The sequence below is a fragment of the Pseudopipra pipra genome, chromosome 1 (genome assembly GCF_036250125.1).
Source record: "Pseudopipra pipra isolate bDixPip1 chromosome 1, bDixPip1.hap1, whole genome shotgun sequence".
NCBI classification, from domain to species: Eukaryota; Metazoa; Chordata; class Aves; order Passeriformes; family Pipridae; genus Pseudopipra; species Pseudopipra pipra.
In genome coordinates this window covers 27,587,892-27,609,463 of record NC_087549.1, presented here as the reverse complement: position 1 = coordinate 27,609,463, position 21,572 = coordinate 27,587,892, and the positions used below count along the sequence as shown (strand labels likewise).

Here is a 21,572-nt window from a genome sequence, read left to right as displayed (position 1 = left end):
TAGCATGAATGATCATAAATAACCAACTCATCATCCAGTGGTGCTGTGTCTCTGCATTACAGCAGCTTGGTTTAGCACAGGCCAAGTGAGTCAGAGGGGAACAAAACATTGCTCCACCAATGTCTTCTAATTTGAGAATTCTTTTATATGAAGCAATGGACAGTAGCAGGGGAACAGTTCACACCCGGAATTTAAGTTAGCACATGCTATATACCTTTCAGCTTAGGAACACAGTGAGAAAAATGTAAAAAATATTTTTCAGGTTTGTTTTTTCCTGGGGTTGATTCAATTTGAGCCACTACTTTTGGTATTGCATGTAAATCACCATGGCCCCTTTGTACAAGCTAAAATTAATGATAGAAGCATATGGAGTGAAAGCCATCAAGGCAGTTTAATTCACTCAGTCCATCCTTTACAGTAGGAGCAGCTCATGTCCTGTAAAAAGTTACCTTCCCAAGATTATTGTGCTGAACTTCATCAGTGCAATTGTATGTTTTTAAACATAGTGTTTCATATCAATGACACATGAATATTAAAGTTATATGTGTTTCGTTTTTTCCCTTATTCTGTATGTTATGGGTAGAACAAATGGCCAACTATAATGGTTACACTTTCACAATGAAAGAAATATTTATGGTAGATTAAAAATTGTCTCTGTGGAGCCTGCTGTCTGTCTTGGTGATTGTGTTGTTATGGAAAAGCACTGAGAGTGAAATGTATCCATAAATCTATTTAATAGTATGATTTTCTAATTTAGAAATCTTTCAGGATTAAGAAAGCAGAAACTTTATGATAGAAAACCTAAATATGATAGAAACCTAAATATGTCCAACCTCACAAGGCTGGACATACTGATCTTCTGACAATAAAAACCATAGGACCTTTACCAGTCTCTGTTAAATACAAGTTAATGGAAGGGAAAGATGAAAAGCTCTATATAGTAGTCATGGAAAAGAAAATCTCATGGAGAATACAACATATCAACTACCAACATGTCTATAGGAATATAATTTAAGATTTCTAGTCATGATTCTTTGAATTTTTGAACTTTTGAACTTCTGAACTTCCTGAATTTTTGTGTTTTACCCCAAACCATAGATCTTGTTTTCTAATATCTATTAATTTTCCAACTTCTCTGAAGGTAGAATACTTCTATCTTACCTTGACTAAAGCAGTGGTGGGGTCAGAAAAGGGTGACAGGAATGGCTAGTGCTCTAAAATAAAATCTATATGAAGACAGATTGGCAAGATGGGGATTGTACATTTTAGAAGGGTGGCTGAAACAAAAGGCACAATTATGTGCATATTAGTGATTATTGGGGTAAAGAATTGCTTTAGAACTGAGCATTTCTGTTTACCATTCCTCCTATTACAAGCACAAGGAAAACAGGCAGGGTACTTCAAAACTTATAAATGGAAGCATTCTTTTTTAAAAGAAAGCATATTATTGAAATGTATAGAACTTGGTAAAACAAAACACCAAGCCCAAAATCTGCATAAGTTCAGAAATAAGTGTAGGAATAGATAGATAACAGTTCTTCTATATATATTGAAGAAAAGGAAGCATAGTTTCACATTTCACTATATTATCTAAACATGAAACACTGGAAGCCATAAAAAAATCACCTTTGGAGGAATAATCACATGATGAACATGTGCATGATAGCTTAAAGTTCTTCTGAAACTTTTTTCCAGTAATGTCAAACAGAAGATAGTCACCAACCTGCAGATCATCCAATGTGATAAGTGATGTGTGACAATAAACACTATTATTTACATTAAAAGTAAAAAAAAAATGTTTCCATGTTCATCTTCATACACAGTTATTTAGTTATGCTCACAGTGGCTAGAAACTGCTTATCTGTGAGAATATTTGAGGCCATGGAGTTCATGTTCAGTGGGGGTGACAGGATCTCTGTGACACATTTTGTAGACAGCTACAGAAAAAGAGGGAGATGGTTACATTTTCTGTAAGATTACAGTATAGACAGAAGTAAGGAACCTAGGATTTAAACACTGTTTACTTGACAGAAAATGAGTTAGAAGATTTGTTTGATTCTGCTTCCTGTTCAGCACATTGTTAGATGTTGTGGTGAGTGAATTACTGTTTCTTGTGTGCCTGTTTTCAAGTGTGTATCTTTAAAGATAGTAGATAGAAAACTGGAATTTAAGTCATGCATGTAATAAAGGACCTGCAATATCACAACAAAATGTACTACTGTTGGCTGTGTGCAATGAAACGATGTGGATCTGTGGAAAGCAGGTTATGGATTTTCCATACTGCAAATAACAGAGTCCTATAATGCATCCTTTATTTAAATCATGCAAAAAAATATGACCAGAGCTATGCACTGGTCTGTGACTGAAATCTGAATAAGGCACTTAATGTGCATAGATCCTTGAAATGTAATTTGACTGTGATATAAAGTGATTAAGGTTTGAAAGGTTAATTTTCTCAAAGATAACATGAAAATTTAGTTGACAGGGCTTCCATGACATGAAATCACAGAAGGTTTTATGGAGTTCGGCTGACTTAATCTTTTCTAGGTTGTTTGATTACCATGGCCGTGTCCCTCCACCGCCCCGTGCAGTGATTCCACTGAAACGTCCTCGTGTGGCTGTGACAACAACTCGTAGAGGCAAAGGGGTTTTTTCCATGAAAGGAGCATCACGATCCACCTCAAGTGGGGCTTCTTCCTCAGGATCCAAATGTGAGTTGCTCATATCAGTTGAATATTATTGAAACAATGATCCTAGCAATTTCTGCAAGCAGACAGCTTCCACTGTATAGCTGTTGCAGTCATTTCCTACCCTCAGTCTCTAGCTTGAAAAACTGGCTGTTTTAGCAAAGCTTCCAGGCCTTTCCTGCAAGTCAAGGAGCACACTGATGACACTTTTGAAGAAAATTCTTTCAACAACATTTGAGCTGCTTCCTTGGCCTCAGAAGAAGCCTGTTTAAAATCTTCTATCATCCTGACTGCTCATGCATCATGAGGTCTTGTGTACAGCTGGTACTGGAGCAAAGATAATAATCTTGTTACAGACAGAGGCACAATGACTTATATGGAGATGAGGGTTGTATGTAAGATGATATGATGGGCTGGGAGGGGCAGGGGAGGTTGGGTTATGTGTTCTTTTTTTACCAGATTCTTTTGAGGATAGAAAGAGGCAAAGTGTCTTTGTCTGTTTTAAAGGAAGTTCAAAACAGGATTGGCAACTTGGGGTTATTTAACCCTTCTTTAGTGAGCTGGCCTTAGAAGAGTTGATGAACAATAGGTATTCCCTCCTCCAAGTTCGTCAAGCTCCCCACTACATAGTATGTCCTGGGAACTTCATCTTCCTCTTCGTGCATCTTTCAGCACCCACCCGTCTTCCCCTGCCCCTTATGTGGAGTGATACTGTCCTTGGAAGCGTCACTGGAAGAGGAAGAGAAAGATCAGGTAGGGATCAGATATTAGAAAGAATGGAGGGACTTCAATAAGACTTTTGCAGTACCAGAGTGGCCAACAAAACATCATGCTGTCTCACATGTGAATCCATCAACAGTACATCTTACTGCCAGAGGAGTTAATTATAGCATCAACAGTACCCAGTTATATACTGCGCTTGAATAACATATCCAAATCTCACACACTAGTATCTAACAAAGAAGTTGGACCTCTAGGGAGACCACCAGGATCCACTCTTAATCCTACTGTATGACCAGATGATATCAGAGATCTTGAAGGAAAACATGTAATAAATATGTGACTGAAAGAACGGACATGTGGTAAACAGAGCTAAAGGTAATGTTGTACGCTCAGGAGCAAGGATCTCAAACCATCCTTGGAAAGGATAACATTCTGAAAAAGAGATGCTCTCTTGCCTGTACAGTTAAATTATTCATAAGTCTTCAGCGAATGAATGGCTAGATGTCCATTACCAAAAAGGGGAGTTTTCACACTTAGCAAACAGGAAGATATCTAAATTTAGATGTCATGTTATGAAGCTCACTCAGACCCTAAGAGGATTACTGGGAGTAGTAACACTTCCTTTGTTCTCTGGAAGATAAGCATGAGTCTAGATATTTTCATACACATCTTGAAGTAATCCATTTGTCCATAAATGCTTTTTGCCTTTCCTCAGTACTTTAAGTGATGAATTATATTTTCTCCTATAAATTTAAAAGAAAGTATGCAGCTCAAGATCTTCAATTTAGAAAATTCGGAATTTAAATTATTTTGTTAGTCCTTTTCAGCCCTTGAGTCTCTGGATTTTCACACAGTGAATCAAAGCTTTAGTAAGTATATACGCTTACAAATTCATTCATTATATCTCATTTGTTCATCCTTTACTGTTGTTTTATCCATATGAATTGTTAGTCATATCAGTACATTCAATTTGGTAGTTATCCTAAAGCATGATCTAATAAGAATGGACTTTTTGGACTCACTTTGCCTTGAAAAGATAAATTATTTTCAGATAAGTACTTTACATTTTTTTCTCATTGCCCAGAACTAGAATAACTCTAAAGTTCTTCTAGGCAGCTGAGGATCTTAGTGTATGGCAACAGATGTCAAGAAGAACTCTTGCCCAGAAATCTGGATTTTCATTGTGGTGAATGAGACAGAAAATATTAGATTAACATATAGATATCTCTTCCAAATATAGATATCACCAAACTGGCTTTACTATTTCTTCTGCATTTCAAAAAGTGTTTTGTAGTACCACATCAGGACTTAAGACATATTATAGGATTCAACTCTGGTCCAAGTACCCATAGTCACTTGCTATAAGACTTCCAAAATACTGTCTGTGTAACATGGCAAGTGTTGCAGAACCTATAAATTATTCACTGGAAGCACAATCAGGAGTGCTCGGGTCCTAACAGACAGTGTTATGCTCCATTGAAAGCATCCTTCAATGTACTCAGGTGTGATCTGAATTCTAAAATTGTCAGTCATAGAGCTCCAAGTGACAAGATCATCCTTGGATTCAGCTCTTTAACATTTAAGGAAGAGTTGCAAGATGCATCACTAAAATATTGTTTGACATTTTCACCTTTCTTATGTTTCTACCCTTAGTTCTTTACAATGGCAATTGGAACAAAACTGCAGAGACTATTTATTGTGATGGAGTAAATTGCACAAAAAATTCTTTCTGCATGCAGCACATCTTTAAAAGGAGTCAGACACACAGTATACAGATTTTCATACTTAATTTCCCCAAAGAATTACTTCCCTTTTTATGAAGGGCCAACCCATCATAAAAGTAGAAACATGATTTTATTGACTTGAACAAGAATGTAATCAGCTTATTGTAAGACCTTTATCAGAGAAACAATGGAACTCAGGGGCTTCAATTTGGAAAGTGGAGAATGTATATTTTGTGGCTTCCTTTGCCATTTTCTCAGAGAAGTATGTTGAATTGTGGGATGAAGCAATTTAATATTTTGTTGCCCCTCACTCTATGCTGCTAATCTGACCCCTTGAACTAAGGCACTGTTGATTCTAATCATAGTTTATTGCTAGTTAAATAAAGGATTCCTTCAATAAGGAGAAACATAGTTCTGGGAAGGAAGCTATTTGGAATTTTAAATCAAATGTAACACCGTAAAACAGCTTAATTGCAAGTTCAGAATTAACAATGTCAAAATGGTATTGCCTATGCTTGAAAGATTTCACCCCCAAATATCAAAACCCTCATGAGATCACATCCTCTAACATACTTTTCAGATGTAAGTAGAAATCTTATAGACATAAGTCTTCTAGGTTTTCTCCACATTCAGACTGAATCCAGAAAATTAATACATACATATCATATTAAAGGTTAGAACACAGGAGAGCCCTCAGTCAAATTACCCAGATTAAAAGGACTCACTTCTGAAAACCAGCAATCCAAAGACAGGATTTTGTTGTGGCACAGAGCAAAAATGTTACAAAAATACAAAAAATGCCTTGCTCGTTGATGAGTACATCTGCAAAAATAATGTCTGCGAGCACAGTAAATTCTTGCTTGACCAAAAAGTCACAATATATGTTCTAAGTTTGCTTCCAAAACATGAAATAGGAATATTTGATTTCTTTCCTAAATCTTTAATTTTTCAAAGAGCAGTTGACAGTATTTTGTTTTCTTTTTAACTCCAAAGACTTGAAAACACTAAATCGGCATTTCCAAACTATTAGAAGTTATGCACAATATTAAACATATTGGTGTGTAAATCACACATAGTAGTTCTTCATGCTAATGGTATGAAGCAGCAAATTCAGATCACTATGTAGAACTGGGAAAAACTCACTTTTTCTGACAATATAGAAATTAAAGCTCTCAGGGTATGCACTTTAATTTTACAGATCTGAAATAAGGAGGAAAATAATAATCAAATCTTTTATACCCCATTTACTTGCGATTAAGGACTAGACACTTAAGATGTTACAATGTGTATTGAATTATGTCTTTAAATGAATTAATTTTCACTCATATAGTTTATATTTAGCTTCATCAGCTAACTGATTTTTTGGTGATAAGTAGATAATAAAATATGATAAAATAGTTTGTATTAAACTTGAAGGGCTTAGATAAAAATACATGACATTTTTTTCCAAAGAAATCTAAATCATGCTTTCTGGATGAATCAATTTGTATTTATGGCAAAAAGCTTTTCACAAATATAGCTGTAGTTCAACAGCAGCACTTTCATTTCTAAAAATGTGATTGACCTTAATATTACATTTCTTGTTTTCACCTGGGTGTAGATTATTTCCTTTGATGTTAGATGCACCAATGAAAGATGCACTCCAGAAGGCCCAAAGGGCTGGAAAGGGTCACTTAATCAAATTCCATACTGTTGCAAGTTGCTGCATCCTCTAATCCTTTACGCTTCATTTTAAAGTTAGTTAATGTTTGCATTTTTTCTGTCTCTGTTTCTTCGAATTTCCAGCTTAGTTTGCTTCTCCTTTTTTCATATTCATTTGTTCTGCCAACACTGTGTTAGCATATAAGTTTTATTTCTTTTTACCTTCTTTTTTCTCAGGTAAGCAACCAAAATGCTTCTGTCACAGTACAGGCTGTATATGTAAAATGGAAACATTTTTATGGTCATCTTCACAGCCCTGCTCCATGCATACCTGCTAGAATCCAGTGGTTCACATTATACTCACATTATACTCCTTACACAAAGACATTACACTTCTCCATCTTTAGGAATACAGCATTTGACAAGTCCTAGCACTGCATTTTATTTCTCAGGGTTGCATTATAATGATAGCCTACTGTCAACCCAATGACAATTCTGTCACTGTCTTTTTCTGCTGAGGGCTTTTTAGCCTTGGTGCTAAGAGTAGGAGTTCTGCTGTTACTCAATCCAGTGTAGGATTTTTTTTTCAGTGCAATTGTATCTCATAATTTTTTCTAATGTAACATTCCTTAAAATCACCTGACCCCTCCATCCATTCTAGTTCACTCTGAATAGAAGACACCTTTCAATTTTATGCAATCCATAATTTTCATCTATTTATTTACTTTTTTTGCATCAAAGTTGTCTAAGATATTTAGTCATTTTGGTGCCAGTGCTTGAGGAATTTCACTAGTGATTTCTTTCCCTTTCAATACATGCATTTCTGTCAACTGCTTTACTTATCTGCTAAAAGGGAAAAAAAAAAACCAAACAGTAAGCTACTTTAATTTCCTGTTCTATTACTCAAAAGCAGATGAACAGATATTTTGGACACATGGACACATGTCATGCTTAACCAACAGCTTTATTTCTTGTCTGAGATCAATTAAAAAAAATCCATGATGTTTTAAAGGAGAATTTGTATGTTCAAAGCAGGACACCTCAAGTACAGTATTTATAATCTCTACATTTTTTCTTTATCATAACACTGCTTAAAAAGCCTGAAGTTATTGAATCACACAGTCACAGGATGGTTGACCTTGGAAGGGATGTCTGGGGAGCCCAGAACTGGACACGGTACTCCAGAAGTGGACTCAAAAGTACTGATTAGAGGGGTGTACTGGGTTTCTCTGGGATAGAGTTAATTTTCTTCACAGTAGATACTGTGGGGCTGTGTTTCGAATTTGTGCAGGAAGCAGTGTTAATGACATAGGGATGTTTCAATTACTGCTTATTACAGAGTCAAGGCCTTTTCTGCTTCTCACCCCACCACACCAATGAGCAGGCTGGGAGGTGCATAAGGAGCTGGGAGGGGACACACCTGGGATGGATGACCCCAGATGGCCAAAGAGATGTTCCATACCATGGTATCATGCTCAGCAATAAATTAGGGAGAAGGTTGCCCAGGGCTTGTTCAGGGACTGGTTGGGCAGGAGTCAGTTGGTTTTTTCACTTACATTACTTCTATTCCTTGGGCTTTATTTCTCTCTCTGTTATTTTCATTTTCACTATTGTATTATTTTTATTTATTATTATTATTATTGTTATATTATTCTATTTCAATCAATAAAATGTTCTTAACTCACAAGTTTTCTCAGTTTTACCCTTTCCATTTTCTTCCCCCCCAGCCTACTGGGGCTTGTAGGGGAGCAAGAAACTGTGTGGTGCTTAGTTGCTGGCTGTGGTTAAACTATAACAAGGGAAAAGATCATGTCCCTCAATCTGCTGGAAAAAAAGAAAAACATCTCACTAATGCAGCCCAGGATGTTGACAGCCTTCTTTGTCACAAGGGTGTATTACTGGCTCATGCTCAACTTGTTTTTCATAAGGGTCCTTCATAATTTTTCTTTAGTAATTGCTGCTTTCTACAGAAATACCCACTACAATATTATTTGGAATGGAATTTCTCTAGGAGAAATTCCCCACAAGTTAAAACAATAGGCAACTCGAATTACACGTTAACTCTATTGGAAACAGGGAGAAAATTTGTTGTGCGGATTTGTTGAAAATTGTTTGTCTTTTTTTCTTTCAGTCTTTTTTAGTGTTAACTTGAAGTGATTGACTGTATGATCACAGAATCAAAGAATCATTTAGGTTGGAAAAGACTTTCAAGATCATCAAGTCCAGCTTTTGACCAACTACCACCTTGTCAACTAGACCATAGCACTAGGTGCCACATCCAGTGTTTTCTTGATCACCTTCAGGGATGGTGTCCCCACAACCTCCCTGGGCAGTCCATTCCAATGTTCAAATTGTTCTTCCCATGGAGGAAATTGCTCCTAATGTCCAAGCCGAACCTCCCCTGACACAGCTTAAGGCTATGTCCTCTGTCCTCTCACTTGTTACCTGCGAGAAGAGGCTGACCCCTACCTTGCTACAACCTCCTTTCTGGTAGTAGTAGAGTGATAACATCTCCCCTGAGCCTCCTCTTCTCCAGGCTAAACAACCCCAGTTCCCTCAGCTACTCCTCATATGACTCCATAGACCCTTCACCAGCTTCACTGCCTTCATTGCCCTTCTCTAGACTTTCTCCAGTGCCTCGTCTTCCTTGTAGTGTGAGGGGCCTAGAACTGGACGTGAGACTCAAGGTGTGACCTCACCAGTGCTGAGTACAGCGGCACAATCACTGCCCTGGTCCTTCTGGCCACACTATTTTTGATACAAACCAGGATGCCATTGACTTTCTGTCATGGTTTGAGATAGTCCCAAAATCCAATTCCCTTTCCCCCACTTTGAGTCTGGTGTGTTTTGTCTGGAAAAAACCCATCTCACATTGGGTTGAGATGTGGGAGGGGGGATGGAGCTAGGGAATTGGATTTTGGGACTATCTCAAACCATGACCGGTCTGACCACCTGGGCACACTGCTGGCTCACGTTCAGCCAGCTGCTGACCAGCACGCCCTGGCCCTTTTCCACTGGGCTTTGTTCTTTGAATCCTCATTGCTGGGGCTGTGTTCCCTCTAGTGCTGTCTTCTTCACAATCTGTTTTTTCTAGGGACACCACAGGGAAGACCCTGTGCAGCAGAAGGTTTGACCTGAGTCGAACAGCAACCTTATGTATGTGCCTGTTTCCTTACCAAACTCAGAAGTGTAAATGTCTTCTGCTTGGCTTAGTAGACTGGAAACAAATACCATTAGGTCCTTGCAGTGTCACTTCTGAGTTTTGACCTTTTAGGCTTGGCCACACTTAAGTTTGCCAAGCAAGGCACCATCTCTGACACAACAGCTTGGCCGCACGAGATGTGTTGCCAGCTGGCTTCACAGTGGGTTGTTGTGAACACTTAGTGTTTCCCGTTGGACCGATTCACACCATTTCACTCTGCACTACCTTGATACTCCAGCATGGACCAGCCACTGCCCCTGAGGAAGCAGTAACCTTCTGAATATACAGTTGTCAAAATCTTAACATTTTGTTTCAGATCTGGAGGATTGGACAGTGACGCGTTATTTCTCTAAGAACATTTCAAGGCCTTGCTCTATAAGTACACAAAGTAATTCCATCAAATACTGTGTAACATATAAGAGTCTAGCACAAAGTTTATTTTTATGCTTTTTTCCCTAAGTCCTACAGTTCATTCAATATGAGATCAGAGGTTTCAGCCTATGATAGTGTGAGATAATGCAATTTCTCAACATGAGCACGTGATTAAACAAGTGCATTACTGCATAAAGCAACCTACTGCCTTTAGCTGATGTTATGACTGTAATGCACATAACCCATACTCTAAGATAAAAAACCTTGATTTCAACCTCAGTGAATGTGTTACAAGTTTGGAATAAAGCTGATTTGAAGCAAACACACACTCATTTACTACCACTGACGCAGGCAATAATCTGTCTGCACACTTCCTCATCACATTGACTGCCCAAAACAAATTTGGGCATGATGAGATACAGGACACCATGATGATATACATGCCCAAAAGTCAATGAACAGGACTGATATAGCAAGATGCAGCCAGGAGATCCTTTTGACAGAAAGGAAACATGTCCTTCTTCATAGCAGAACATCCCTTTTCCTGGGCACAAACAGGGCCCTCCTATTGTGTATATTGATGCTCTGGATACTGACACCAAAGTCAATTCATATCCTCCTACAGCAGTGGTAAGGATGGATGAGTAACACAGCTCTTCTATTGCTAATCCCTCACAGTCGTGGTCCATTTCTTCCTACAAGATTTGTAAGAATGACAGTTGCGTTACCTACTCTTGCCCTTTATTCTCCTATGCTAGCACAAGGTTCTCATTTTCTTGTCTTGACCTTTTCCACATGATATCCTAGCACAAACAGGGCAAGTGAATTTGGTTGGACTACTTACTGAGCATAAAAACATGTCCTGATAATGCCGTAATAATGAGGTCATTTATGAGGGCTGCAGTGCTGTTTCTTCTGAAGCCAAAACACCTCCAAAGCAGTTATTCCTTCTTACGTTGGACAATGGGAGTGCAATAAGGAACAAAACTGAAGAGTAATGCAAGGCAACAAAGACTTGGAAACTTCAGCTATGAATTTATAGATGTTGTCTCCATGTCCTTGTCTGTGCTCATAAAACAAAATATTTTCATATATTATCCATAACTGGAAAAAGTACAAAAAATCACCAGAACTGAAAGCTTTTGAAGCAACAAAATTTAACACCTATTGCAAGGAAGCTTTTGTCTGGAACATAACGTTACTTTCCTGGCTGCCCTACCACTTATATTACTATTCACTCTTGCTGAAAAATATGTACTGTGAGGGATCATTTTATTGTTGTCACTATTATACAAAATAGTCCAACAAAATCTCATTGCAAGACTGGGAGTTGTTGGTGATATTTGAATCATTATTTCACTATAGGTTGTTTTTCAGTAAAAGTGACTTGGATTTATGAAGAATGCCCTTGAGATATTTTGCCTGAAATTATTATTACAGAACAATACACATCACATGGACTCTTGCCATCAGGGCTTAAAATCCTCTGATTTCCTAGGATTCAGCCTTTTAACTAAAAATGTTAATGTTAAAAGCTAAATCTCTAAAAATACTGACAGAAATGAGGGAGCAGACTTTCTACTAGAGAGAAAAGAAAAAAGAGCATGTTTTGCTTGAGTGGGGGAAGGTCACCACAAATATAGTTTATTTCATGGTTTGCATTTTACTCTCTTTCCACAGTGAAATCAGATGAGTTGCAAACAATCAAGAAGGAATTAACCCAAATCAAAACAAAAATTGACTCCTTGCTAGGGAGACTGGAAAAGATTGAAAAGCAGCAAAAAGCTGAAGCAGGTAGGTAAAAGCAATTTGTAGTGAAATGAATTAAATTAGAACCTTGTTACCAGTCAAGCAGATAGACAAAAGAGAATGGAAGCTTTCCAGAAATTTTGCTACATAATGAAGGCCTGAAGCAAGGTAAATTAACTCTCAGGTAGAACTATTATGAGGATAGATTAATATTCTTTACAGACCATGCACCATCATTGCAAGAATTGCTTTCTATGGCGTAGTAGGAAAAAAAAAATCTCTCTAGATGTTCTGGAAACAAAACATTTCTGAAACCTGACTGAACAGAAGTAAGTTAGAGCTTGTTGACCATGGGGACATGAGCGCTATCCACATTAAGAATTATTAGCTGGTCTATATCAATAATTATTGCCTGAGCAATAGGCAATGGTCACAAGTTGAAGCAAGGAAAAATTTCTATTTGATATAAGGAAAAGAGATGCAACTAAGCAATATGGCAGGTTGCCCAGAGAGACTGTAGGGGCTCCATCCCTGGAGATGTTGAAAACTCATTGGGCCAAGATCCCATGGACAAATCCAAGTCTGTCCCTGACTGGACTGGATTTGAAAAGTCCAGAAATCCCTTCCAACCTCAGTTTTTGAGTGAAACTATGGCCTCTTTGTAAAATTGGCCACACCTCTAGTTTAGCTTTTCTCTGGCTTTAAATGTTTTTTTTAGAAGCAAACCTTGGAAATAATGAAGTCCAACTCTGCTTTATAGTTTAATCGAGATCTTTATTACTGTCATTCCAGTGTTCATTTCTTTAGCTGAATGATCTCACTTGGCAGCACTTTAAAGTCATGCTGAGAGTTACAAGGTTGTATTTTCACCATGGTATATATAGAGAACAATCTCAATTCTTATGACTGTCTATGATGTTTTCTTTGCCATTTCCTTATAGATTACATGGTATACCTTTGTACAGGAGCTGATTTGGTTGAGAGCCAGCAGGCCAATGGCAGATGTACCTCATGAAAAACTCAATGATTTTTTCCCTGCTCCATTCATTGATGAAAACTTATTACGCACTGTGTGTGAAATGTGTGAAAGAAATTCTGCCTCGGAACCCACAGCTGCCTGGGTGTTTGGGCAGTAGCGAGCTACATGAAGCCAAAAATCCCATCAGGACACATAAAAAGAGTTCCATCAAGACTGAGTAAAACATTACTGGGAATTAGCAGTTGAGGGCCATGGACCTGACATGGGCAATATAGATATTTAGATCTGGATCCCTCCTGTTCCCAAGTAACTTTATAAAAAGGAAAACCACTTAAAAAAATAAACAACCTTCTCTTTAGAATCACTTTATAAGTCTCTTTTGACAACAAGGACCAATCCCTCAGCTGTTATATTTTATCTCACAAAGTTGAGGGTTTTTTTCAAGTCTAAGGTAAATCATTAGTACAGAGTTTGATTATCTCTTTCAGGAGAACTGTACACAATATGTGTTCATTATATTCTATTTTGAACTTTATGCAAGTTAGACAAAGTTGGTATAATCAGTGAAGATGTAATTACAAGCCATTCCATTGAATCATTTGTGTACTGAAATACTCTGAGATGGTGCATCCCTACTTTAGGGAGCTTTTATATAAAATCCATTACTATGCAAAACAATCTGCACATCATTGTACTTTGATATCCAATTTTCACTTTTGCTAATGGACTGTAGTGAACTCATTTAAATAGAAATCAGCTCAAGGAGGAAAATGTTGATTTGTATTGAATCATAGTGTTATGCCTTTTGAAGACAAGCAATGAATATCCTGAAATTGCAAAGTGGTTTCAAAATGTTGAAGTTTTAAAACATCAGGTGCAGAACCCATCCCCCATATCCCTTGCTTCTCAATGGAGTGTGTGAGGAGAAAAACACCTCTGAGATACCAGTAAGCATGGAAACCCATTTAAGTCTCCTGAGCTGACGAGGAGAGTTATGCAGCCTGGCTGATTAGTCTGCAGATGATTGATTCCTCATCTAAAAGATTTGTGTAAGCTACATCAGTAGCTAAACCATTTCATTTACAGTCTCAGACATGAGATGATGAGATGATTTTATTCCTTCTCTGTGGTTTGGCAATATTAATTCTTACTTTCCTCTGTCAGAAGGTGTGGCCTCGCTAAGAGTGGGATCAGAGAGAGGATCTGTGTCTCATTTACACAAAACAAAAATCAAGCCATCATCTTGTCCTTTTGGTTTTTTAGGTTTGAAGCACTACCATGAAGAATATTTAATGTTTAATCTTAAAAGTTGTTACATCTGGAGGAATGTGACAGGTTACAAATGGACAAGCTCAGTGCATACATTGGTTACTGCTCTACAGTTGCATGAAAACTCTACTTACAGTACCAGCTGATGTTCTATCTTTTTCTGTTATTAAACCTCGACCATTCCAATAGGAAGAATATAGATAATAGGATTTCCTACATATAGGAAAATTGTAGGAATAGCTTCGTTGTTTGTAAAAATCTGAATCAGGAAGCTGGGAATGTTTTCATGTGACAAAATTGTTAAAGAATATTCTCCCTGTAATATTAGAGATAGGGACTGAAAGTTAGGATCTTAAGTTTAGCTTCCCAATAAAGACCAAAAGAGTTGGGTACTGAGGTGGTATTTTAGACTCCTCTGAAGAATCAAGTGTATGTTCTCATTAAGACAATTAAGTGACCTAATTTTTTAGCAGCTGTATCCTAGAAGGTTTCTCATTTAAATGTATTGAGTCTGTCATTTTAGCAAACCTTTTTTAAAAACCTTGACCAAAGTTGATTCAGTTGTCACTGCCACAGCTGAGCGTTCTCAGAAGTGGCTTGAGACAGGAAGTGGTGGGGCCAGACACAGGCATAGCTGATTCAATCCACATTTCTTTGTGCAGTAAGGCAAGTAACACAATGACTTATAACTAGCATGATATTTTACAAAACACCTTACCAATAGAAGATGAGGCTCCATGGGATGAATCTTCTGCTAATACAGTACTGTTGGAGCAGCTATCTAAGATGACTTTTAATTCTTTAAATGCAAGAATCTTTCTGAAAACATTGGGTGACTAAGGGAGGAAAGCTTAATTGTTCTGTCTTCAGTGAACCAATTTGAAAATGAGGGGCTAAAGACTAAGAAAGGTTAAAGAGATGAATGCGACAAAATAAATGTGCAAAGGCAAAAGGTAAAACAAATGTCTTGCTTTAAGACTATGGTACAGAAAAATACAAACAGATTTGAATAGTATGTGTAGCTGATAATAATTTAAGGTAAAATAATAATATGATCATAGACCTGAAAAATATAGAGCTCTAAGGCAATCCTTGATTCATTGGCTGTCCAACAAGATATGTGATGCACTACTAGCACTACAGAACAGTCAGTCTTATAAAGAAAGAAATGGTTTTGTTCTAGAAATTTCAGCATTCATCACCCTCATACTGAAAAGACATTGTTTTTCTAACTACCAGTGCAATCAGTTCTCTGGCCCCTATTCCCTTTGAGTATATAAAGCTTTTCATCTAAGCTCCCGATGTCCAGAGGAATAAGACTTTATCCCTCCGACCACTCTTCTGTCATTCCTCCATCAATCCTCCTCTGGATTTCTGCTGCTGGATGAAGTTCATCAGCATATCCAGGAGTTTTGCAATACTTAATCATAACAACACAGATATCTGCATGAAGCCAACCAGAACAGATACTCCAGGCCTCCATGGAAATGGTCTTTCTTTTCACCATTTTGCAAAAATATAGCAAGCCTATATGAGGGTAACTGGAGAGGGGCATTTTCCAGTTAGTTCAGCATATTATGTCAATGAGGAGTAACTGTCACTTTACTCCATAAAAAACATAATAAACCTGACTAGAAAGATTTGTTGATTATCTATAAAGTTGTTGAGATATATTCACAGGAAATTCATGCAAATTCTTGTTCAGTTATTAGAAATTAACAGCCTTCCACTTAGAGCATAGAGATTTATGTACTTCTCATTGGCTGCATATAAATAAATATATGGTAACTATGCCAATTGTATTCCCAAGGCAAAGTCAAGTAGAGAAAATCAAAAAGCTGGATCCACTGGTAAATGAAGCCTTCATCCACTGCATGGGATAGATGATAGGTGACCATATTGATACTGTGAATGATTTATGCACTAATTTTTGAAAACAAGGTTTTCAATCCTATTTGCCCGGTAGATATTATCACACTGAGTTTTACAAAGCTAGCACATCTGGAGATGGAAAACTTAGGTTTCTTCCTCAGAGCACTTCCCTTTGCCACCAATAGGAAAGGTTACTGAATCTCTATAGAGTATGTTTTCCTTACAGAAGCCCAAAAGAAACAAATGGAAGATAATGCTGATTTGATTCAAGAGGAATGCATATCAGAGAATGCAGATAACTCTACGGAAGAGCCAATTGAAGGAGGGCCAGATGCAGATGGGGATGGAGAAGATATGACTGATGGGATAGAGGAGGATTTTGATGAGGATGGCAGCAATGAGCTGGTAAGGAATAATCACACCATGTCTGTCTATATGGTTCCTACAAGTAACCACAGAGAACCAACAGTTTGGATTAACAAAATAAGCTCACAGCAATACTGTGATGTTCTGTAACTAGTGCATAGTCCTACGCTCTTCTTACACTGCAGTATCAATTAAGAATAGGAACCTCTGAGGAGAAACAAGAAAAATATATTTTACTACACTTTGTTATTTTAGAAAGGAAATTAAATGTACATTGAATTGTTTTACAGGAAATTATAGTGTGCTTTTTTTTTTTTTTTAACTGAAACATTTCAAAACTAAACAAGATTCTAGAATGGTGAACCTTTTTGTTAGTAAACAAGCGTTCCCCCACAGTCCCCAGTCCTTATCTTCCATGTGTTGGCATGTTGCAGTGTTGGCAGATACAGATATTTTTGATGGAAGGATTTTTCCTTAGATGTGTTTGGCTAAGAAATATTTGGGTTTTCAGCCTGAGGCTGCACCTTTCATGAAATGCCCATCATGGTGCTAAACTCGTTAAGTTCTTCTAGAGCAACACTAAAAAATATTTGGAAAGTCAAATTTATACCTTTTTATGCATTCCTAATAAGAATGGAACAGTCACATTGGTTTAGATTCTGTAATACCCTCCATCTCTTCCTGGCTTTCACATTCTTCTGCTTTGAGAAGAAAGCACTTCTGTTGCTCATTGTCATTGCTTGCTATTTAACACACATTTACTCATGAGTGCACTGTAAAGATCATTCAGTGAATCCAACAGAAGTCAGTTAGCAAGGGACCCTGATGAACCAGCAGCAAGTCTGGAGCAACAGAGCATGTGAATAATCAGTGGTTTGTATTGCTTGCTGCAAATGCAATTTAAACCTACTTTTAATTTGCAGGTTTGTGTCCCTTTAGCCAACACAAGATCCTCTTGATTTTATATATCCTGAATAGTATTATCCCCAGGAGAAGCTACTACAACCTGAATCCTCGCATCCTTACACAGGGAGATTTTGAAAGAAATTAGAGGAAAAAAGAGAGCTTACCAACTATGGAAAAAAGGGCTGACTACTCATGAAGAGTTTAGGAATATAGTTAGGTCATGTAGAAAGAAAATTAGGGGGACAAAGGCACAATTTGAACTTAATCTAGCCACTTCTGTTAGGGGTTAACAGAAGTGTTTATACAAATACATCAATAGCATAAATCCCCCCTGTAATCCAGGAGGAAACAGTTAGCGACCTGCTGAGTCACTTGGATCCTCATGAGTCTATGGGACCAAATGGGATCCATCCTAGGGCAATGAGGCAGCTGGGGGAAGAGCTCGCCAAGCTGCTCTCCATCATCAACCAACAGTCCTGCCTCACTAGGGAGGTCCCCGATGACTGGAAGTTGGAGAATGTCATGCCTATCCACAGAAAGGGCTACAAGGAGGACTCGGGAAACTACAGGCACATCAGCCTGGCCTCAGTGTCTGGCAAGGTTATGGAGAAGATTGTCCTAAGTGCAATCACACAACACCTACAAGATGGACAACGGATCAGACCCAGCCAGCACAGATTTAGGAAGGGCAGGTCCTGTCTGACCAACCTGATTTCCTTTTATGATCGGGTGACCTGCCTGGTGGTTGTGGATGTAGTCTATCTGGACTTCAGCAAAGCCTTTGACACTGTCTCCCACAGCATTCTCCTGAAAAAGCTGGCAGCCCGCAGCTTGGACAGGGGCACTCTCTGCTGGGTTGGGAACTGGCTGGAGGGCCAGGCCCAGAGTGGTGGTGAACGGTGCTGCATCCAGTTGGCAACCAGTCACTAGTGGTGTCCCCCAGGGATCAGTATTGGACCCAGTTCTGTTTAATATCTTTACTGATGATCTAGATGAGGGGATCAAGTGTACCATTAAAATATTTGCAGATGACACCAAGTTGGGGGGGAGTGTTGATCAGCTGGAAGGCAGGAGGGCTCTGCAGAGGGATCTGGACAAGCTGGAGAGATGGTCTGATTCCAATGGGATGAGGTTCAACAAGGCCAAGTACCAGGTCCTGCACTTTGGCCACAACAACCCCATGCAGTGCTACAGGCTGGGGACAGCGTGGCTGGAGAGCAGCCAGGCAGAAAGGGACCTGGGAGTTTGGACTGATAGGAAGTTGAACATGAGCCAGCAGTGTGCCCAGGTGGCCAAGAAGGCCAATGGCATCCTGGCCTGGATCAGCAGGACCAGGTAAGTGATTCTTCCCCTGAACTCAATGCTGGTGAGGCCATACCTGAAGTACTGTGTCCAGTTCTGGGCCCCTCAGTTCAGGAAGAATGTTGAGGTGCTGGAGAAAGTCCAGAGAAGAGCAACGAGGCTGGTGAAGGGACTGGAGCACAAGTCCTATGAGGAGAGGCTGAGGGAGCTGGGGTTGTTTAGCCTGGAGGAGACCTCATCACTCTCTACAACTACCTGAAAGGAGGTTGTAGCCAGGTGGGCGTCGGTCTCTTCTCTCAGGCAACCAGCAGTAGGACAAGAGGGCATGGTCTTAAGCTCTGCCAGAGGAGGTTTAGGTTGGATATTAGGAAGAAATTTTTTTACGGAGAGAGTAATCAGAATCTAATTGGAATGGGCTGCCCAGGGAAGTGGTGGATTCTCTGTCCCTGGAGGTTTTTAAGATGAGACTGGATGTGGCACTTAGTGCCATGGTCTAGTAACCATGGTGCTGATGGATCAAGGGCTGGATTTGATGGTCTCAGAGGCCTTTTCCAACCTGGTTGATCCTATGATTTTGTGACTCTATGATCTTTTAACATGCATAGTAGAACAAATGACATTATACTTTTTTCTCAAAGGGACAGGTTCTCCTGTGCAAGTATGAGGGATGTCTGTAAGAAGCTGTCACTCTGAATTTGTAGGAATTTGAAATATTGTAATTAATAAATAATTATAAATATATTCTCCCACCATGGCTAATACCTGACCAGCTGAAGTGATATTAGCAATAGGGGTGATCACAGTTTAACAAGACTGGTAGGTTTTGCAGTAATTAGGCATTAGACTCCTATTAGACAACTCAGTGGGGATATTGATATACAGTATATTAGCCTCTGATTGCTCAGTACTGTCGTTTCACCCTGTGGGTATGATATATTTAGCATGTATCTACACTACATAATGACACAGGAGGTAGAAGAATTTTTTCATCTCTCAGAGACCTCAGTAGGAAAAGATCTAAAAGGCAAGCAGCATAGAAAGTCTTCATTAACTGTGAAAGTCTGGAATCGACACAGCCATGTTTGCACACCACTGCTTCCAAGTTAAAAGATCTTTCCAAAATTTATGTTATGGGATTAGTTGAAGTGGCAGTGTTTTGCAGACACAGCTCCAAACACAGCTCAGAGGTCTGAGACACACATCTAAGGCATGGTGGGGAACCATCTCCAGTTTCAATGCATGTCATTACTGACTGCATGACTGCTGGGAGGAGACAGCTCACTGCACGTAGACAGTGGTGTCCTCTGCACCCTAGCATGGGTGCTATCCCCCCGGTCCTGACATGATGGCAGCAAGAAAAGACCAAGGAAGAGGACTTATGTGCATTGCCTCGATCAGGTACAGCCTGGTCCAATGCCAGGGCAGCGGAGCCAGCCAACGTCATGCCTTCCACCTTCGCAAAGGCTGGGACCCTCTAGCTGAGAAGTTGTTAGTATTGTAAACTTTAAAGCTTAGAACCAATACTGACAGTCATGTAAAATTCCTGTGCTTTTCATCCTCCCTTATCATTTCCATCAGCCTTTGGAAGAGGCCACTTCACCTTAGTTTCCTGCCTGCTATGATGGGATAATAACACTTTCCTTTGCAAAGCCTGCAGAGAACAGTGAATACAAAACTGCAATGGATAGGATAAAGGATTGTTTGGAAAAGGATTACTTCAAAGACATCTCAGAGTATGGGTGTTTTCCACAGAAGGCAATTATAAATTGAATTATGTGTCTTTCATCTATCATGGCTAGGGTTTGCAAATGAAGATTTGGGAAGGGCTCTACCCACGTTTGTTGCAAGCCCGTTGGTGGTTAAAAAGACCAATATGAGACAGGCATGTCCGGTTGCAAAAGGCACAGCAGAAAGACTCCTTAGGTGGTATATTCTGCAAGGCACGATTCTTTCTGCATTGTCTTTTCTCCTCGAGAGTGATCCTGCGTGCTTTCTCAAAAGCATCAGCAGCTTTATAGATGGTGTGTCTCCAGACCTCCCGATTGGAGGCCAGAGTAGACCAGTTATGGTCTACCAGTTATGGCCAAGGCTGAGATGTTGTTTCAGGGAGTCCTTGAATCTTCTCTTCGGAGCTCCTCTCTTGCGGCAGCCAGTGGCAAGTTCACCATAAAGCAAGATCTTAGGGAGGCGGTGGTCCTTCATCCTTGAGACGTGCCCTGCCCAACGCAGCTGTGTTCTCATCAACATGGCCTCAATGCTTGTGATTGCTGCTTGTTCTAGAACAGATGTATTGGTCACATAATCTGACCAGTGGATGTTCAGGATTGTACGGAGGCAGCGTTGATGGAAGCGTTCTAGGAGACGCAGGTGGTGGCGGTAGATGACCCATGATTCAGATCCATATAAGAGAGTAGACAGCACTATGGCTCTGTAAACACTGATCTTTGTACTTTTCTTCAGGTGTTTATTTTGCCAAACTCTTTTATGAAGCTTTCCGAAAGCACTATATGCCTTTGCTAACCTGTTGTCTATCTCTCCGTCAATCTTACCATCTGAGGAGATGAGGCTACCTAGGTAATTAAACTGCTGGACTGATTTGAGCTCTGATTGGCCAATGGTGATATGGGAATGATGGAAGGCTTCCTGAGGTGCCGGTTGATGGAGAACTTCTGTCTTCTTTAGACTGACTTCCAGCCCAAAGAGCTCAGCAGCATCAGCGAAGCAGGATGTTAAACACTGCAGGGCTGCTTCTGTGTGGGCAACAAGGGCGGCGTCATCAG

The 21,572-nt window shown here is 39.2% G+C and overlaps 1 protein-coding gene across 13 annotated transcripts in view; it reads left to right on the top strand.

The window, feature by feature from the left end:
• RALYL (RALY RNA binding protein like) overlaps nucleotides 1-21,572 on the top strand; it is a 406,719-nt gene that overhangs the window by 336,622 nt on the left and 48,525 nt on the right. For 8 of the 13 annotated variants that reach the window (XM_064649754.1, XM_064649730.1, XM_064649714.1 and 5 more), the window contains 4 exons: nucleotides 2,548-2,711; nucleotides 3,360-3,440; nucleotides 12,030-12,143; nucleotides 16,445-16,623. In XM_064649754.1, coding sequence (XP_064505824.1) covers nucleotides 2,548-2,711; nucleotides 3,360-3,440; nucleotides 12,030-12,143; nucleotides 16,445-16,623 — 538 coding nt within the window. Of the gene's footprint in view, nucleotides 1-2,547; nucleotides 2,712-3,359; nucleotides 3,441-4,227; nucleotides 9,555-12,029; nucleotides 12,144-16,444; nucleotides 16,624-21,572 lie in introns of those variants that run through there. The other 5 variants (XM_064649747.1, XM_064649738.1, XM_064649776.1 and 2 more) reach the window with 4 other exon arrangements.